Source organism: Candoia aspera, chromosome 2, assembly GCF_035149785.1.
Source record: "Candoia aspera isolate rCanAsp1 chromosome 2, rCanAsp1.hap2, whole genome shotgun sequence".
Lineage (NCBI taxonomy): Eukaryota > Metazoa > Chordata > Lepidosauria > Squamata > Boidae > Candoia > Candoia aspera.
Window position 1 is genome coordinate 147493483 of NC_086154.1, and position 16432 is coordinate 147509914.

General features: G+C 43.9%; 2 protein-coding genes across 4 annotated transcripts; both read left to right on the top strand.

Annotated features, from left to right (window-relative positions):
- The first annotated feature begins 2532 nt into the window (after window positions 1–2532).
- Window positions 2533–10067, top strand: WDR45 (WD repeat domain 45). 3 transcript variants are annotated; one of them, XM_063294101.1, is made up of 11 exons: window positions 2539–2642; window positions 3311–3416; window positions 3731–3805; window positions 3906–4010; window positions 4200–4305; window positions 5201–5295; window positions 5432–5511; window positions 6389–6597; window positions 8747–8848; window positions 8943–9088; window positions 9390–10067. In XM_063294101.1, the coding sequence occupies exons 2-11, from the start codon at window positions 3368–3370 to the stop codon at window positions 9497–9499; spliced, it is 1077 nt and encodes a 358-aa protein (XP_063150171.1). In that variant the 5' UTR covers window positions 2539–2642; window positions 3311–3367; the 3' UTR covers window positions 9500–10067. The 3 variants fall into 3 exon arrangements, with proteins under 3 accessions (XP_063150173.1, XP_063150171.1, XP_063150172.1); XM_063294102.1 differs by having other exon boundaries at window positions 2554–2616; window positions 3309–3416; XM_063294103.1 differs by lacking the exon at window positions 3731–3805 and having other exon boundaries at window positions 2533–2642; window positions 3309–3416.
- A 2647-nt stretch (window positions 10068–12714) lies between these two features.
- On the top strand, window positions 12715–16432 carry PRAF2 (PRA1 domain family member 2). Its single transcript, XM_063294104.1, has 3 exons — window positions 12715–12925; window positions 14981–15198; window positions 15908–16432. The coding sequence occupies exons 1-3, from the start codon at window positions 12747–12749 to the stop codon at window positions 16045–16047; spliced, it is 537 nt and encodes a 178-aa protein (XP_063150174.1). The 5' UTR covers window positions 12715–12746; the 3' UTR covers window positions 16048–16432.

Below are 16432 nucleotides of genomic sequence, written 5' to 3' on the forward strand. Positions count from 1 at the left end.
GAAGGCTGGTAAAATGTAGGTGAAAATAACTTTCTCTTACACTAAAATTCTGTAAGCATTCAAGGATGAAACCTAGAATCAATGTATTTTTCCTGATTTTTTCAGGATGGTCCTTTTTTTTCTGATGAACTTATGTTCGAAATGTCCTTGGGACAAAATCTTGAAGCAGTTAGTGGACAGAAAAGAGAATTGCTACACTATACAGAAGTTTGTGCAAAAGTTCTTTTGTCAGAAGAAACAGACAAAATTACAAGACATTCCCGGAAAAAGGACATAACACTCATCTTAAATCATCCTGGGAAGTGGGTTTTCATGACAGACCTCAACATAAATAAGCATCAGAAATGAACACAGATGAGTCATCTTTTAGGGGTGTCTGATTATGCTAAAAATGAGTAAGATCTTGTGTAAATTTCCCTTTCAAAGTGGCATGTAAAGACACTGTCTTGTTTATATTTCCTGCTGCCTGTAAAAATGAATACAGCCCCAACTACTGTGTGTAATGTAACTTTCTTGGATTTCACTGATAGTTTCCTTTCTTTTTGGCTATAATATAAGTAAAGCCCATATTTTTCCTATTCTTTGTATGATTGTTACTACAGCTATGATCAGTAAGCTGCTCTATCTAGGATGATCTTTAATTTCCGAAGCAAATAGTTTTAATTCAGTTTACTTGACAGTATTGTAGTAACCTAACACTCTTGGGTTTTACTGTCTTCTACAGTATGTCTTATCTCAAAACTTATAAAACCACATGCAAGCAATGAAAGAATAGGATGATCATTGAGAAGGAAAAGGATCTCCAATATTGTCGAAGAACCTTAGTTCTTTACTCTGGTATAGAAATAAAAAGAAATGCTTCTCTCTCCTTGCCAACCTCTTTGAGGATTATAGGTTCTCTGCTCTTAAGAAAATGCAAATAAGCCTAAAGGGGATTCATATTTATTTGGGGCCTCCAGCAGTTGTTTATTCGTTCAGTCGCTTCTGACTCTTCGTGACTTCACGGACCAGCCCACGCCAGAGCTTCCTGTTGGTCATCACCACCCCCAGCTCCCCCAGGGACGCGTCCGTCACCTCTAGAATATCATCCATCCACCTTGCCCTTGGTCGGCCCCTCTTTCTTTTGCCCTCCACTCTCCCTAGCATCAGCATCTTCTCCAGGGTGTCCTGTCTTCTCATTATGTGGCCAGAATACTTCAGTTTTGCCTTTAATACCATTCCCTCAAGTGAGCAGTCTGGCTTTATTTCCTGGAGGATGGACTGGTTTGATCTTGCAGTCCAAGGCACACTCAGAATTTTCCTCCAACACCACAGTTCCAAAGCATCTACTTTCCTTCGCTCAGCCTTCCTTATGGTCCAGCTCTCGCAGCCACATGTTACTACTGGGAACACCATTGCTTTAACTATGTGGACCTTTGTTGTCAGTGTGATGTCTCTGCTCTTAACTATTTTATCGAGATTTGTCATTGCTCTTCTGCCAAGGATTAAACGTCTTCTGATTTCCTGACTGCAGTCAGCATCTGCAGTAATCTTTGCACCTAGAAATACAAAGTCTGTCACTGCCTCTACGTTTTCTCCCTCTATTTGCCAGTTCTCAATCAAGCTGGTAGTGCCTCCAGCAGTACTTATCCTGAATGCAGGGGTTCCACAGAATTAATGTGTGGTTGGGATTCTCCTAAGTTAAGATTTTGAGCAGTTCAAGAAGATCACAGTTCCCAAAATATTTGTAGCCCATGTGTCAAACTAACTCCAACTGCCAGTCGTTCTAGGACTGGAGAGGTAGGAGGAGGACGCAGTTAGGCCTCTGTCCTTGGCTCAGAGAACACTTTCCTGAAGACCGTCAGGGCAAGGGAAAGACAAATCTGGCCCTTTCCATTAGCCCAGCCTTTCTCAACTTTTTGACCCTGGAGGAACCCTTGAAATGTTTTTCAGGCCTTGGGGAACCCCTGCACGTTGAGGTTCAAATATAGGCCAGAAGTTACAAAATTATTATATTCGTTTCATATGTAGGCCTGTATATATACATTAACAGTGTTCTTAAACTAGAAATAAAGAATGAAATGTATCTCTTTAATGTGAAGTTGCCCGAATTTGAATTTTTTTTTTAAAATACATCGTGATCTCCCAGGGAATCACTAGTGATCTCTTGCGGAACCCTAGGGTTCCAGAGAACCCTGGCTGAGAAACCCTGCATTAGCCAGTGAAGCAGCAGCTGCTTTCCACTTCCTTATCCATGCTTTTTTTTTTTCTTGATTCTGGGGACCAGCGCTGCTGCTTTGTGTTTTAACTGCTTTACAACGTTTAGGCTCTACAAACATACTCACATTTTATCGTAAGTCCCACTCAACTGCCGCAATAGAACGGCTGAACGGCCTCTCTTGCCAGTTTCAAAAATGGCCGCCTTGAAAACAAGCCCTGCCCTTCCCCTGCAGCAAGGAGGAGAATCCTGGGTATTCACTGCTCACGGCTCCCTGCCAGTTTCCGACATGGCCGTCGAGACTTTAGTGCTTCCTAGATTACGTGAACTCTCTGTGCCTCGTCTCTGTGGTGTGACGGAAGTAGGTTGGGTGCTTGCTGTTGTTTACCGCTTGGAGAGCTGATGTCCATGTAAATAAAGTGGGGAAAGGCAAGGAGTCTTGCAGGTAAAGCGGAGGGAGGAAAGGGGGGGCAAACGGATGTGGGGGCCTCTTCAGTTGATTAGAAAAGACACCAAAGTGGCAGGTTCCTGTATCTCTGCTATTAAGGCTGACTGAGTTGAGGGGTGTTGAAGGATTTGGGGAGGGGAGGACGGAGTGGCTGCAGCCTTGCCGAGGTGGGAAGTGGGGGCATGTTGTTCGAGAAGACCACGCAGGAGTGTCGGGTATGAGCACTTGTATGGGAAGAGAAAGGATGGGGGGAACCCAGCGGTTGTGACTATGGGGTTGATAAGACCAGGTCCCTATTAGGAAAGTGGATCGTTTTAGAGCTGGTGGGCTGCAGTAAATAAGAAGAGGTCCTGAGAACAAACACGAGTCAACCCAAGAAGAAAGAGTGTCAAATAGGTCGGTAACTGAAGGAATTGAGGATAGACTGAAACAACTGCACAGAGGTAGAAGTTCTTAAATGGAGACAGATATGAGTGGCAGAAACAACCCAGTGCCCTTATGGTGTGGTCGCTTCAGCTGACATGACAAAATATATAGGAAGGCTAGCATGTTCTCAGGACCTGCTGAAAAATGTCATCACAGCTGTTTGGCCTTCCACTGGCATTAAATTTGTGTGTTGATTTTGTCTTTCTGCACCATGATGACTACCTTATTGGGTAACAGAGAAAAAAACCCAGAACACTGTGTGCCTGCCTCAACTGAGGCTGCCCCATCAAGCTCATATGGCACAGCAACGTGGAGTTAATAGCCTTCGCTTCAATCAAGATCAGAGTAAGTTATCTAATTTTACTGAATATGTTCTTCAGGAGATCTAGCACTCTGATTAGGGAATTGTGACTTGAGGGTCATAGGTCCTTCAAAAACAGAAATTTGAGATATTTTCAGCTCATAAGGTGATCTGTAATCTCAGCATCTGAAGGTAGCTTTCTTGTTGGTGGAAATATGCTTTCTAATTGCTAGGAAATGTACTTTTTATTTCAGGTATTCTTGGGCTAGTAGGCTAACGTCAATAGTAGATTACAATCTTTATTTTGGCTCAAGTGGGTCATGATACCACACATTTGCTCTATGCTCTCTCATAATAGGCTGCTTCTGCTGTGCTATGGAGACAGGAGTTCGGATCTATAATGTAGAACCTCTTATGGAGAAGGGGCACCTCGGTAAGGAGCAAAGAGGGCTGAAAATGTAGGATTGTGGAATATTTCTACTCCTGCCAAGTGAGTCCTATAATAGCACCTCCTGTTTATCTCCTTTTGCTAGATCACGAACAGGTGGGCAGCGTGGGGCTGGTTGAAATGCTACACCGATCTAATCTCCTTGCTGTTGTAGGAGGAGGTGGCAACCCCAAATTCTCTGAGATCTCAGGTGGGTATTCTCAAGGAAGTGGGATCAAAGCAAAGAAGTCATGAGTTGTAAACTTCATGCTATATCAGTGATACAGAGAGAAGCAAATATGATCTCTCATTGTCTCCTGACAGGGACTGGTCATCTTCTCCCTGTTTCTCTATGAACTTGTTGATCTATGACTTCTGTGTCCTAATGCTTCCATTGTAGTCTTGATCTGGGATGATTCCCGTGAAGGGAAGGAAGGCAAAGACAAACTGGTGTTGGAGTTCACCTTCACCAAACCAGCGTTGGGTGTTCGTATGAGGCATGACAAGTATGTTTGACATTCATTCTGTTTCTGCTGGGTCCAGAGCATGGGTGGGGTGCTATAGACTTCTGCTTATCTGAGTTTGGTTGTCACAATATATGTTTCTCATCACAATATTATATTTAAAGTCCGTTATATCGATGTGATTTGGTTACAATAAAGTCTGTACTGGCATCATTGACTGAAGCAGGTGTCTGGAATAATTTGTCAATACTGACAACTTTAAGATAATAAAATCAGGGTAAAATGTATCAGAAGTCAGTATTTTCTTTGGGGGGAAAAAAAATCTCCCAATTAAAATCAGAGTATTGTTGAATACACAAAAGTGTTTCCCCTTTTTTGGGGTAACAATTGAAACAGAAAGATCAATTTCATGGCATATTTTCCCATACAGTAATAGTTAAATTTTTGGTTACAGTTTTAAAAAATTTGGACAGTGTCAGGTTTTGTTTAAAAATAGGAAATGAGGGGTAGCAGCAGTGCATAGGTAGGATATCTTGACCAATTAATGAGAATATAGATACTTGAGGCACAGATGTTCGGTTCCTGAAGGCTGCCTGAAATTTGTTCATTCTTTTCATTGCAACCGTAGAGCGTGGGAACTTGGGTTGTTTAAGTGATTTTCTCCCTGCTATTTAAAGATGTGAAAGCTGTTTTATACTATAGTAGAAATTTTTTTTTTAGATTTTTGAAAATATATACAAATAAGAATGTGTATCAGTTTATATTCTTGGATCAAGGATTCTCATATTGGTCCAATAGCTGGAAATAAAAATGAGTTTGTAAACATATAGAACATATACAGTTGCCTATGCAGCAACCTAGTCAATGCAGCAATATTCACTAATACTCTTGTACAATTTCTGTATTATAACTGTATGTCCCTGTATTATCTTTGCAGAATAGTAATTGTGCTGCGGAATCGAATCTATGTGTACTCCTTCCCTGACAACCCCACTAAGCTCTTTGAGTTTGACACTAGGGACAACCCCAAAGGTAAAGAACCTCTGCTCACCCACTCAGTGACTCCCTCATTTCACTCCTGTTTTCCTTCACTTGCTCCATCACAAGAATCAAGTCCGACTCTGACAGATGCCCCTCTATTTTTTTGTCTCCCTTTCTCTCACCTCAGGGCTTTGTGATCTCTGTCCCAGTTTAGAAAAGCAACTCCTGGTTTTCCCTGGGCATAAATGTGGCAGCTTGCAGCTTGTGGTGAGTGTTATGTGATAGGGTGAGGGGGATGAGGGGATAGACGTGACCAAATCCTTGTACAACCCTTCCTTGGTCAGGACCCCTGAATGAATGCCAGTATTTTGTGGTACCCATAAACAAATCTTACTGCACCCAATATCAAAGGGAGCCCATTTCATCTCATGTAAGATAGTGAGGGTGACAATATCTCTTCATAGCCAGTTCATAAACAGGGTTGTGCACATTTGATTCTGAAATCCTTCAGTCCCCTGCCAGTTAGTCTGTTGTGTAAGACAGGACAAAGAGCAATGCCAGGGATTGATCTTAGTGTTGGAGAACGGCTCAGTCTTACTTATTTTAGACCCAGGATTGCAGTACACACACTCAAACAAGTGTGTGTTCTTTACATTTTACTTCCTTCCATATTTGCTTGTATTTTACCCATTTTGCCCTGTAGTTTTTAAGTTTTTTATATTGTTTTTACTGTTGTGCTTTCAGACTCTGATATGGTATTATTTTATTTTTCTAATATATAATTTGTTTCATTGGTGCCTACAGTTGCAAGTAACGAGCAAACTATGATTCAGGTGTTTATGCTTAAGTCTCTGTCTTGCTTGGGCCTCTTCCTTCATCTTTTCCTGTAGTCCGACCTTAAATTCCTAAATTTATAAGCAATGATTTGCTGCAAACCAGCAACAGACCTACCTTCAAAGCTTGCTTTTCTAATTTTGATTTGCACATGTACTGTGGCTGGTGAAGGGAGGTAATGGACTGCATTGGACTGAAGGGAATATGCAAGCAGGTGTTTTTGCAAACCATGAACAAGGAACATTCTGTTGGAGTCAGAATCAATTTTTTTGTTTTGTTAGTTCTTAATTATGATTTGTCCTCACCTTAGGATCTTTCCAGTACCAAGCCTGGGACCTCATCTGCCCCATTCACCATCAATGCTCATCAGAGCGAGATTGCCTGCATTTCCCTCAACCAGCAGGGCACTGTGGTGGCCTCTGCCTCAAAGAAAGGAACCCTGATCCGCCTCTTTGACACACAGACCAAGGAGAAGCTAGTGGAGCTCAGGAGAGGGACTGATCCAGCCACTTTGTATTGGTGAGAATTCCCTCTGTTCCCACGTCACACAGGTCCTCCCTCGCAAACTGCACCTCAGCTGTGTCTTTACGTGGGCTCAGCCAGTGAGGTAGGAAGGCTGCATTGCACCTCGGATCCCATTCCTCCATTGAGCTCTTGCTTAACCCCCACCCGGTAGAGCAGGCCTGCACAACTCATTGAACGGAAAGGGCCACATGGATAAATTAAAAATCCTTGTGGGCCGCTAAGAAATACCTGGAGTGCTGATCAGCTGTTCTGCTGCTAATGGAGCTGTGGAAGCACTGGAGCTGGCAGTGCTGAGACTTGGAAGTGCTCAGCAGCATCTTTTTTGGGGCAGTGGCAGCAGCTATAAATTTACTACCTTTTAAAAAAATGTTGGCAGGCATGTGGTACAGGCCTGCTGTAGAGAAATAAATAGTATTCTGCTAGTTGCAACTGCTGGAGACAAGTGAATGATAGGATAGATAGAGGAGTGAGCTGCATTGCTGAATTATTTACAGGTTTTGGGGTGAAAAGCTGATAGTCTTGTTAATGCCACTTCCTGGGAAAAGCCAGGCCCTGTATCATGAGCTACTGTGGGGAGATTCCTGACAGAGGCAAACCTCCCAGGGGGATTGTAGGGAAGGCAAATAATGGCACCAAGGAATTAAGATGGATCTTATTAACATCTGAGGGTAGTTTTGAATTGAGAAGGTGAGATCAGGTCAGACCCCATTGTTATAGAGATCACTGTTCTGGTTGGTTTCATTTTGTACCTTGTAAAATAAACGAAAAGCTTCCAGCTCAAGTTACAAACCTTTCCTGCTTCTTAAGCTTCAAAATTTCTCTTTTCCTGGGGACTGGCCAGGAAGTTAGGTGAGCCTGTTTGTAGGGGGTTGTTGATGTGGATATGTATGCTCTCCCAGGCATGAAGTTCTAGTCCCACCTGAGGCCTGAAAGCCGGCTGGGTGACCTTGGGCCAGTCCCTTTCTCTCAGCCCAACCCACCTCACAGGGTTGCTGTTGTGGGGAAAATAGGAGGAGGAAGTATTAGGTTATGTTTGCCGCCTTCAGTTATTTATAAAAATAATAAAGGCAGGATAGAAAATTAAATTAAATAAATAAATGATGTATTTCAGTTTTGCTGTTCTTATCATTGTTTTAAGCTTACTATTTACTGCCCAAAGTCATTTGTCAAGTGGAAGGGCCATGCAGATCAAATCAAGCCAATCAATCAATCAATCAATGCACTATTACTGGAAGTGCAAATACTGCAGGGTCACAAGGTATTTGTTACAGAGACTGGTTTGTTCTGCTAGCTAAAAAAACAGTGGATCTCCAGGAGTTTGCAAACAAGTGAGGGAACCTGGGCTGCTCCTCTACCAGTAACATTGTATAGCAAATGAAGCAAGTGAAGCATTACATAGCATGGACAGACAGTATAATCTGCTAAGGACAACATCCAAGGGGCGTGGTCTAGTTTTAACAACCCTACAAAACAGGTGTCATTCCCATTTCTTGCTAATGTGTATTCAGAGGTTTCTTCCCGGATGCTGGTACAATTGGTGTGCTCTTGGCCCATTCCAGTAGGCCTTTCCTTATGGGTTCTGAGTGTCAGTGAGATGGTCCTGTTCAAGGCTTGGTTGTGCTCTCAGAGGCCCCAGTGATGTGGAGTCTGCAATAACCTAACAGCCTTAGGAACTGCTAAGCTCCTAAGATCAACCTAGCTCAGCCTAGATTGGGGCTGCAAGTACACTCCAAACGTTGTTGAAGACAGAGCTATTCACAAGACCATTTTAACCTGTTTGGGACCATCTTTTGTTCCGTTATCGTTTTGTTCTTATTTCACTCTTAGAAAGTTTTGTTTTACGTCTTGTAGATGTTTTGTTTTCTACTGAATAGGCCACCAAGGGTTGAAATGATTGTGGTGGGGTATCACTATAATAAATAATGTCCATAATTCCTAGTCCCTAGCCATGGAGGCTAGGAATTCTGGGAGTTGCATTCCCAACATTTCTGGAAAGAGGTGGCTCAGAGTCAAGGGATATTTTACCAGGCTCCTGTTCAGTAGCAACATACTGACTACTGAATACAGGGCATTTGGTAATACAGAGACACGATCATAGGATGAAACCTTGAATTGTCAGATGAAACTCCTTTCTTCCCCACAGCATTAACTTCAGCCACGACTCTTCATTTCTCTGTGCATCCAGTGACAAAGGGACTGTCCATATCTTTGCTCTGAAAGACACCCGATTAAACCGCCGCTCAGCGTATGTAGCGGGGTCAGGGAGGATGGTGCTATGAAAAGGAAGAGATGGTCATCAGTAGTACCTTAATCCCATCCTTTCTCCTGCTCTCTTGCAGATTGGCCCGTGTGGGAAAGGTTGGGCCTATGATAGGTCAATATGTGGATTCGCAGTGGAGCTTGGCCAGCTTCACTGTGCCAGCGGAGTCTGCCTGCATCTGCGCTTTTGGGAGGAACACTTCCAAGAACGTCAACTCAGTCATTGGTGAGTGGCATTGATGAGAGGCAGTAGATGCTTTGGACCTCTTGAAGTACACCTATGGGTCAGATACAACCATGACCCAGGGCCAGTGCTGCCACTGAGTATGGTGCAGCAGTCTGCTTTAGGTGGTGCATGCCAGATGCTGTTAAGACCCCCTCCCCTCTTTCCTGCTTTGGTTTTTCCTTATATTCATTGGGGGCATCATTTTAGATTTTCTGCCATGGGATCTCTTCATGTATTGAATCCTCATGAATCCCATTCTTGGTGAAACACCCACATTCAGTTCTGTTTCCTAATCTTACAGCTATCTGTGTGGATGGTACTTTCCATAAATATGTCTTCACTCCTGATGGAAACTGCAACCGTGAGGCCTTTGATGTCTACCTGGATATATGTGACGATGATGACTTTTGAATGTAGCTTTGCTCCCTTTGTTCAGGCAAAAGCATGTGAGGCTGAAGCATTGAAATCCAGTGTTACGCAAGCAGCAACAGGAGTTTCCTTTCTTCTCCACCTGTGCCCCCATTTGCTCCAGAAGGTTCCCTAACAAATTTGGAGGTGTGGGGGGAAGCTGCAGGGGATGGGAATTCTACTGGCAGAAGACCATCATTAGATATAATGTGAAGGTTTTTAGCCAAGGATGAGTGCTGAGATAGGAAAGGCTGAAAGAACCCTGCAGAATGTTGGTGTAGGATGGGCTGAATTCTTGAGAACAGCTGGATTCTTTATTTCTTGATGCCACATTTCCAGAAGTGCTGTTCTTACTGCTGCTCTAGCTCAGCTGCCCTGTTCACGTAGGACTGAGAAATACACACCGACGGCTGTGTTTTGGCAGCAAGAACACGTCAGAACTCTGCTCCTCCTATATCTTGGAACCTCAGGAGGCTGCCTGATGTTGATGGACATTTGGGGAGTAGAGAAAGGGCAGAGTTATAATTAAAAATCAAGAACAGATGTTTATGTTCTTTAACAGTCTGTGATCAATAAAGGCTGGAGGGCAGTCTGAAGAACTGAAAATCTGATAATAATTGTTTGTCTGTGTTTATGTGGGAAGCGTCATTCTTAATGTATGTAATCCTTCATTGGGGAAGGACGGATAGCAACCCATCCTCATGGAGGAAAAAGCTAGAGTAGACTAGACTCCTTTCTTATTACTTCTATAACAGCAGGAAGATCAAGAGCAGAAAAATCAATCACACAGATTTTTTGCTCCTCCTAATCCTGTAATTTAAACTATACAATCCGATAACATCCATACATCATGTGAATTGTGTGACTATAAATTATTTCCCTTTTCTACTAATTGTTTTCAGTGCTGCCTTCTTTCTGATCCTCCTATATAAAAATATTGTTGTGTTTGTTTATCCAAAGACAGTGTAGTACCCATAACTACCATTGCAGATGCTCCCCTCCCCTCCCCCCCACACATTCTAATTAATAAACAGTGGCCAGAATCTCCTGAGATCACTACATCCCCTGAGTGTTGTCTTATGAGAATTTTTGTAAAAGTAAGAACCAATGAGACCTGGTGAGATTTTGGACTTAATTTTTTTCAAAAAAATTGTTTAGCATTTTAGTCGTATATTTTTAAATTCATTTCTATCACATCGCTAGAAATCTTACAGCACTGTTCACTGTCTGACAATGTTGCTGGCTCTTTACCTAGCACTGGAGGGACAGGGACATTCAACTTTGGATGCATGTAGGAGAGTGGTTGTGAAAAAAAGAACAAGAACCTCTGTAAGAAATAATGGGAGCTGAGAGTGATTATTGACATGATTGGGCTCCAGTATAAGCTAAACGTGAGTACCTTACAAATGGAATGATGTTTCTGGGAGGAGAAGGACCAGGCAGGAATGGGACTGCAATGACGAAATGGAAAAACACGTCCTTCCAATCCAAGCATTGTCATTTGTTTGGTTCCTGGCCTGTTGTTTCTTTCCCATGCCTGTCCCCTTCCCTCAAGGGTCTGTTGATAACACAAAAAGAGGAGAACTAACACCTTAGCAGGTAGTATCAAGATTCAGGAGAATCTCCAAAAGCTGGAACATTGGGCAGAAACCAGCAAGGTGAATTTCAACAGGGACAAATGCAAAGACATTTGGAAAAGGAAAAAACAAAGGCATGAGTATAGGATGGAGGACCATACTGGGCAGCAGCACATGCAAAAAGGGATCTGGGAGGTCTTGGTGGATCAAGAGTTGAGCCAGAGGTAGCAGCTAAAATAAAAAAAGCAAATCTAGTCCTAGGCTTCATCGACCGAAGAACAGTGTCAGGATCAAGAGAAACAAGCCATCATCCTTTCTATTGTGCATTGATCAGGACACCCACAGAATGACAAACTGAAGCATGTCCAGAGGAGAGCAATCAAGATGATAAGGAGTCTGGAAGGAAAAACTTACAAAGGACAATTGGAGGCACTGAAGAGACGGCAACGGAGAGAGAATGGCTGTCTCCACATATCTGAAAAGCTGTCATGTAGAAGAGACAAGATTTTTAGACTTGTTCCAAAAAACAGGACAAGAAACAAGGTGTTTAAATAACAAGGAAGTAGGTTTTGGTTTAAAATCAGAAAAATCCTAACAGTGCCCAACAGTGGAACAGGCTGTCAGGACATGGTGGACTTTGCTTTACTGGAGGCATTGAAATAGAAGCTGGACGCCACCTCTTGGGGATCTGTAATAATGGATTTTGCATCTGGCAAGGGGTTGGAGTCACTGATCTCCAAAGTCTCTTCCAATCTGTACATTGTACAATACCTAATATTTAGGATAATGTAGCAGAGGAGGCAACAAAAGCTATCTCATTTTCTTTCATTTCTATTTATTTGTCCCGACCCAATTCCTCTCAAAAGCCACTCTGGGCTTTTTAAGTAGCTTAGCCTATTGTGTCAAGAGCAATGACAAATCTCGATAAAATAGTTAAGAGCAGAGACATCACACTGACAACAAAGGTCCGCATAGTTAAAGCAATGGTGTTCCCCGTAGTAACATATGGCTGCGAGAGCTGGACCATAAGGAAGGCTGAGAGAGGGAAGATCGATGCTTTTGAACTGTGGTGTTAGAAAGTTCTGAGAGTGCCTTGGACTGCAAGAAGATCAAACCAGTCCATCCTCCAGGAAATAAAGCCAGACTGCTCACTTGAGGGAATGATATTAAAGGCACAACTGAAATACTTTGGCCACATAATGTGAAGACAGGACACCCTGGAGAAGATGCTGATGCTAGGGAGAGTGGAGGGCAAAAGGAAGAGGGGCCAACCAAGGGCAAGGTGGATGGATGACATTCTAGAGGTGACGGATTCGTCCCTGGGGGAGCTGGCGGTGTTGACGACCGACAGGAAGCTCTGGCGTGGGCTGGTCCATGAAGTCACGAAGAGTCGGAAGCGACTAAACGAATAAACAACAACAAAATCAATGCCTACAGGCCTTTGCAGAAGTCCTACTGTTTCCTTAGAGGAGCCGTATCTTTCTTGTTACCATGAAGCAATTAAACTTCAGGGATACAGAAGCCAAGGAAAAGAAAGCAACTCCAGAGGCCGCTAAAGGCAACGTCGTCCTCCTCCGCCCGACTCCACTTTCCATGTCTTCCTGCTGGCAGGTCTACCGCTGCGATGCATTATGGGGACGGTAGTTCCCCCCCCCCCCGCCGAGAGAGCGAAGATGTCCGAGGTGCGGCTTCCTCCCGTTCGGGCGCTGGATGATTTTCTTCTGGGCTCCACTCGCTTGGCTGCCCCCGACGTGCGGGACCTGCAGCGCTGGCACAACCGCTTGATTAACAATCTGCTGTACTACCAGAGCAATTATCTGCTGCTGCTGGGCGCGGGGCTGCTGCTGGGCGGGTGAGTGCCACAGCGGCTGGCGGGGCACGGCCGGGAAGAGGGTCCGATTGCGCGAAGACCAGCGCGAGGCGAGAAATGTGGGGGGACATTCGGTTATCGAACAACATGCAGGCTTAGTTGGTAGGGGCGAAGGGCCGAAGTAAAATGGGGAAGGTGTTTTTTTTCTTACACTATTATTATTGCAATCTGAGCTCCTTTGGAGAAAACTTTTCATAATCCAAGGGTGGGGTACGGAAGCCAGGGACAATCTCCGCTTCAGCCTTGGGAGGGGGAAATGTGATGTACGCGGGAAAGTTGCCACTTTTTGTTTTATTGCTCCTAAGACTTTGAACACCAACGCGATGGGCAAATGCGAAAAGGAACAGGCTTCTGTACCTTTAATGGCTCTGGAAAAGAAGAAAAATGCAGGCGCTGGAACCGGCATGGCAAACAAGTGGAGATTCTGGGAGTTGTAGTCACAATGCATCTGGAAGACGGCAAATTGGGGCTTCGTGCTAGATCAGTGTTTCTCAACCTTAGCAGCTTTAAGATGAGTGGACTTCAACTCCCAGAATTCCCCAGCCAGCAATATTGCCCAGGTTGAGAAGGTTGGTTTTGGTACTTAAGTTGAATCTACAGTTGTTGTTTTTCCCTGCCCATTTGTCTTCCTCTTTTTGTGTGACAGGCAGCAGTTAGCAGAGGATGCTTTTCACCTGGACTGCATTTCCATTTCCATTTCCATGTTCATGTATTTTATATTATATATTGTATATATGTATGTATATATAAGCCGCTTCAGTAGTCCAAGCAACATTAGGTGATGTATGTTAAAACAATAAAACAAGTAAGAACGTGGTAATAATACACACACACACACCTTGAATTTCCCTGCTATTAAACTAAGAGATGGTGTGTTCTGTGATTAGTGCAATTCCATTAAAAAGAAAGAAAACCTGCCTAAATGAGTGGCCATCAACACCTGGTTAAGACATTTGGATCGTGTCCAGCCATGTAGCCTATGCTGGCTAGGCCTGATGGCACCACACTGGGATGCCGTTTAGTTTTGTTGGTAAAGTGTACGTAATTTTTTCTTGCACATCTAGGAGCAACTCTTAGTCCCAATGTGAAGTAATTGTGAGTAGTCTGTGGCCTGTTTTTCTAAGCCTTTCATCTTATAAAGGATCTGTTGCCTTTTTCACTACTGTGATGTATAAAGAACTCATCTGATTTAGCTGTATTCAGCTGCTTCCTTTTCCTTCCTTGGACCTTGTCCCTGGGCATTTAATAGCAGGTGTTCCTTGGTGGTGGGAGCAAGCCCAGGTAGAATTCTTCCTTCCTTCCTTCGATTGTTTTAGCTTTGGCTTACACTTAATTTAAAATTAAAACAGAAAGTCAATAGCATAACTATAACAGGAAAGTCCTCATGTGTCCCCAGGCAGTAGAATTTTCAAGCATTTGCAAACACCCCTCTGAAAAGGCATGTTTTCACAGCTCTTCAAAAATGTAATTTTTGTCAGAGTTTAGGCCCAGGCATGCAACTGGAACAGTTTTGGTCCCTGTCCCCGAGACAGGGCTAATGCATCTGTCGTGGCCCTTTTGGACCTCTCAGTGACCTTTGATACCTTCTGGACTATCTGCAGCAGACTGGAGGCATTTGTATGGTGGTTCTGCTCCTTCCTTAGTGGGTGGTGCATTTTTCATGGTATTTTGGTTAAAAATTCTAAGGTTAATTTATCCGTGGATGGATTTATCCTTGAGTATGTATAAGGTAAATTAAACCCATGCATTACTCTGGAAGGAGCAGGTCTTCAACTTGGGCATCCTACTGGTGGAAGCTGTGGCTTGGTGAGGCTTTGCCCAGCTGTAGCTTGTGTGCCAGCTACACCCTTACCCAGGATGTAAGGACCTTGCTACAGTGCCTCATTGCCCTCATCAGGCTGTTTGGACTGCTGCAGTGAGGCTGCCTTTCAAGAACATCCAGAGCGGGCCACACAAAACATCTGGACTGAATGCATATCCCAATTGCATATTGTACTCCCATTTGAGCTGAAGCAAAGATTGACTCTCATCCTGTAGGTACTTCCAACCCATGCTGATTCTGCTAAGCTGCATACTCATCAGTCTGCTGTTTGGAGGCTTCATCTGGGCAGCTGAGAGCAAAGCTCCCATGCGGCGCTTTCGGCGGAGTTACCCTGGCACATGTTTCTTTGCCATCCTCGGTACCGCATACTTCCTGGTGTCACTTTTTGAAGGCTCTGCCACCTTCTTGATTTTCATCGCCCTGCCCATAATGTGTGAGTTCCCAGCTGGGGTGCATGTGGGAAGGCTGTGCAGCATCGGTGCATCCAGAGTGCCTGGTGCTCCCCGCATCTTTTGTGTCTCTCCCAGTCTGTTTATGGCTGCCCAGAAGGTATGCTTTATTCCCAGAATGTGGCAGGCAGGATTTTGCAAGCGTGGACTTTGTTATGACATGCAAGCAAAGAGAATTAGTTTTCACTTAGCATGAGAGAGCAAATTTCTGTTTTCCTGTGGTAAGGACCAATGTGAAAACACAGAGGCAGTTGCTGCCAAACACTCCTGCACCCAGGAGATGAAATTTGGAGCAGTTCTAGTTTGCCCATCTTATGCTGCAACCCATATGCTGCGCATAGCTTCGTGTAGAGAGAAGACAAATTTTTGCTCAGGCTTCCAACATTAAAACAAGTTGCATGATCTGCAGGGGTGAAGAAACTGTGGCACTTCAGATGTTAGTGAACTACTTTAATCCCCCTTATTATATGCCATGCTCTCAGCCAGAAAATGAAGTTCAGCAAGATCTGAAGAGCTGCAGATTCCCAATCCTGCATTATCTCCTAGCTATGGAATTTGTGCAGACAGAATTTCCCTTGGGAGGACTGATCTGTTACCCTCAGGAGAATAGGGAATATGAGGATCTGACGTGTAGCAGGAGAAGGTTGTTCTACCTATTCCACTGTTACTGATGTGCACCACGTTCCCTTTCAGTGAGCCTCATCCATGCCTCCCTGCGTCTGCGGAACCTTAAAAACAAGATTGAGAACAAAATTGAGAACATTGGACTCAAGCGCACACCCATGGGGCTGCTCCTGGAAGCGGTTGGGCAAGAGCAAGAAGCTGGATCCTAGACCATCAGCATTGGCTGCCCGTCCCTCTGGAACTACCCTCTTTCCTTCCAACAGATGCCTGTGTGCTTATCTTTCTGCTTGCCCGTCTGGCAACCTGGCTGTGAGTTTCTGTGGAAGATACAGTAGCCTCCAACTTACAGCAAACTTACCAGCAGAATTCCCTGCCACCGGGTAACAGCAACATCAAAAGGGAGAGGAAATCAGCCCAACATTCCAGTTTAACATTAAGTATTCCCCATTGGAATCCATACCTGTTTTGCTTTAGAAAGGAAGGAATAACAATGAAAGAAAGCTGTAGTTTAAAAAAAAACCTCATAGTAAAATTCTGGCCTAGAATGCATGGTTGCTGGTTGAGAGAAGAACAAGAATTGAGACCAGAAGCAAA

Bases quoted from the DNA above. Each gene is read 5' to 3' on its own strand.
- WDR45 (XM_063294101.1), top strand. From the start codon at position 3,368: ATGGCACAGCAACGTGGAGTTAATAGCCTTCGCTTCAATCAAGATCAG. The intron at 5,512-6,388 runs GTGAGTGTTATG...TCCTCACCTTAG, and splicing joins GTGGCAGCTTGCAGCTTGTG to GATCTTTCCAGTACCAAGCC. The intron at 9,089-9,389 runs GTGAGTGGCATT...CTAATCTTACAG, and splicing joins GAACGTCAACTCAGTCATTG to CTATCTGTGTGGATGGTACT.
- PRAF2 (XM_063294104.1), top strand. From the start codon at position 12,747: ATGTCCGAGGTGCGGCTTCCTCCCGTTCGGGCGCTGGATGATTTTCTT. The intron at 12,926-14,980 runs GTGAGTGCCACA...CTCATCCTGTAG, and splicing joins GCGGGGCTGCTGCTGGGCGG to GTACTTCCAACCCATGCTGA. The intron at 15,199-15,907 runs GTGAGTTCCCAG...GTTCCCTTTCAG, and splicing joins CATCGCCCTGCCCATAATGT to TGAGCCTCATCCATGCCTCC.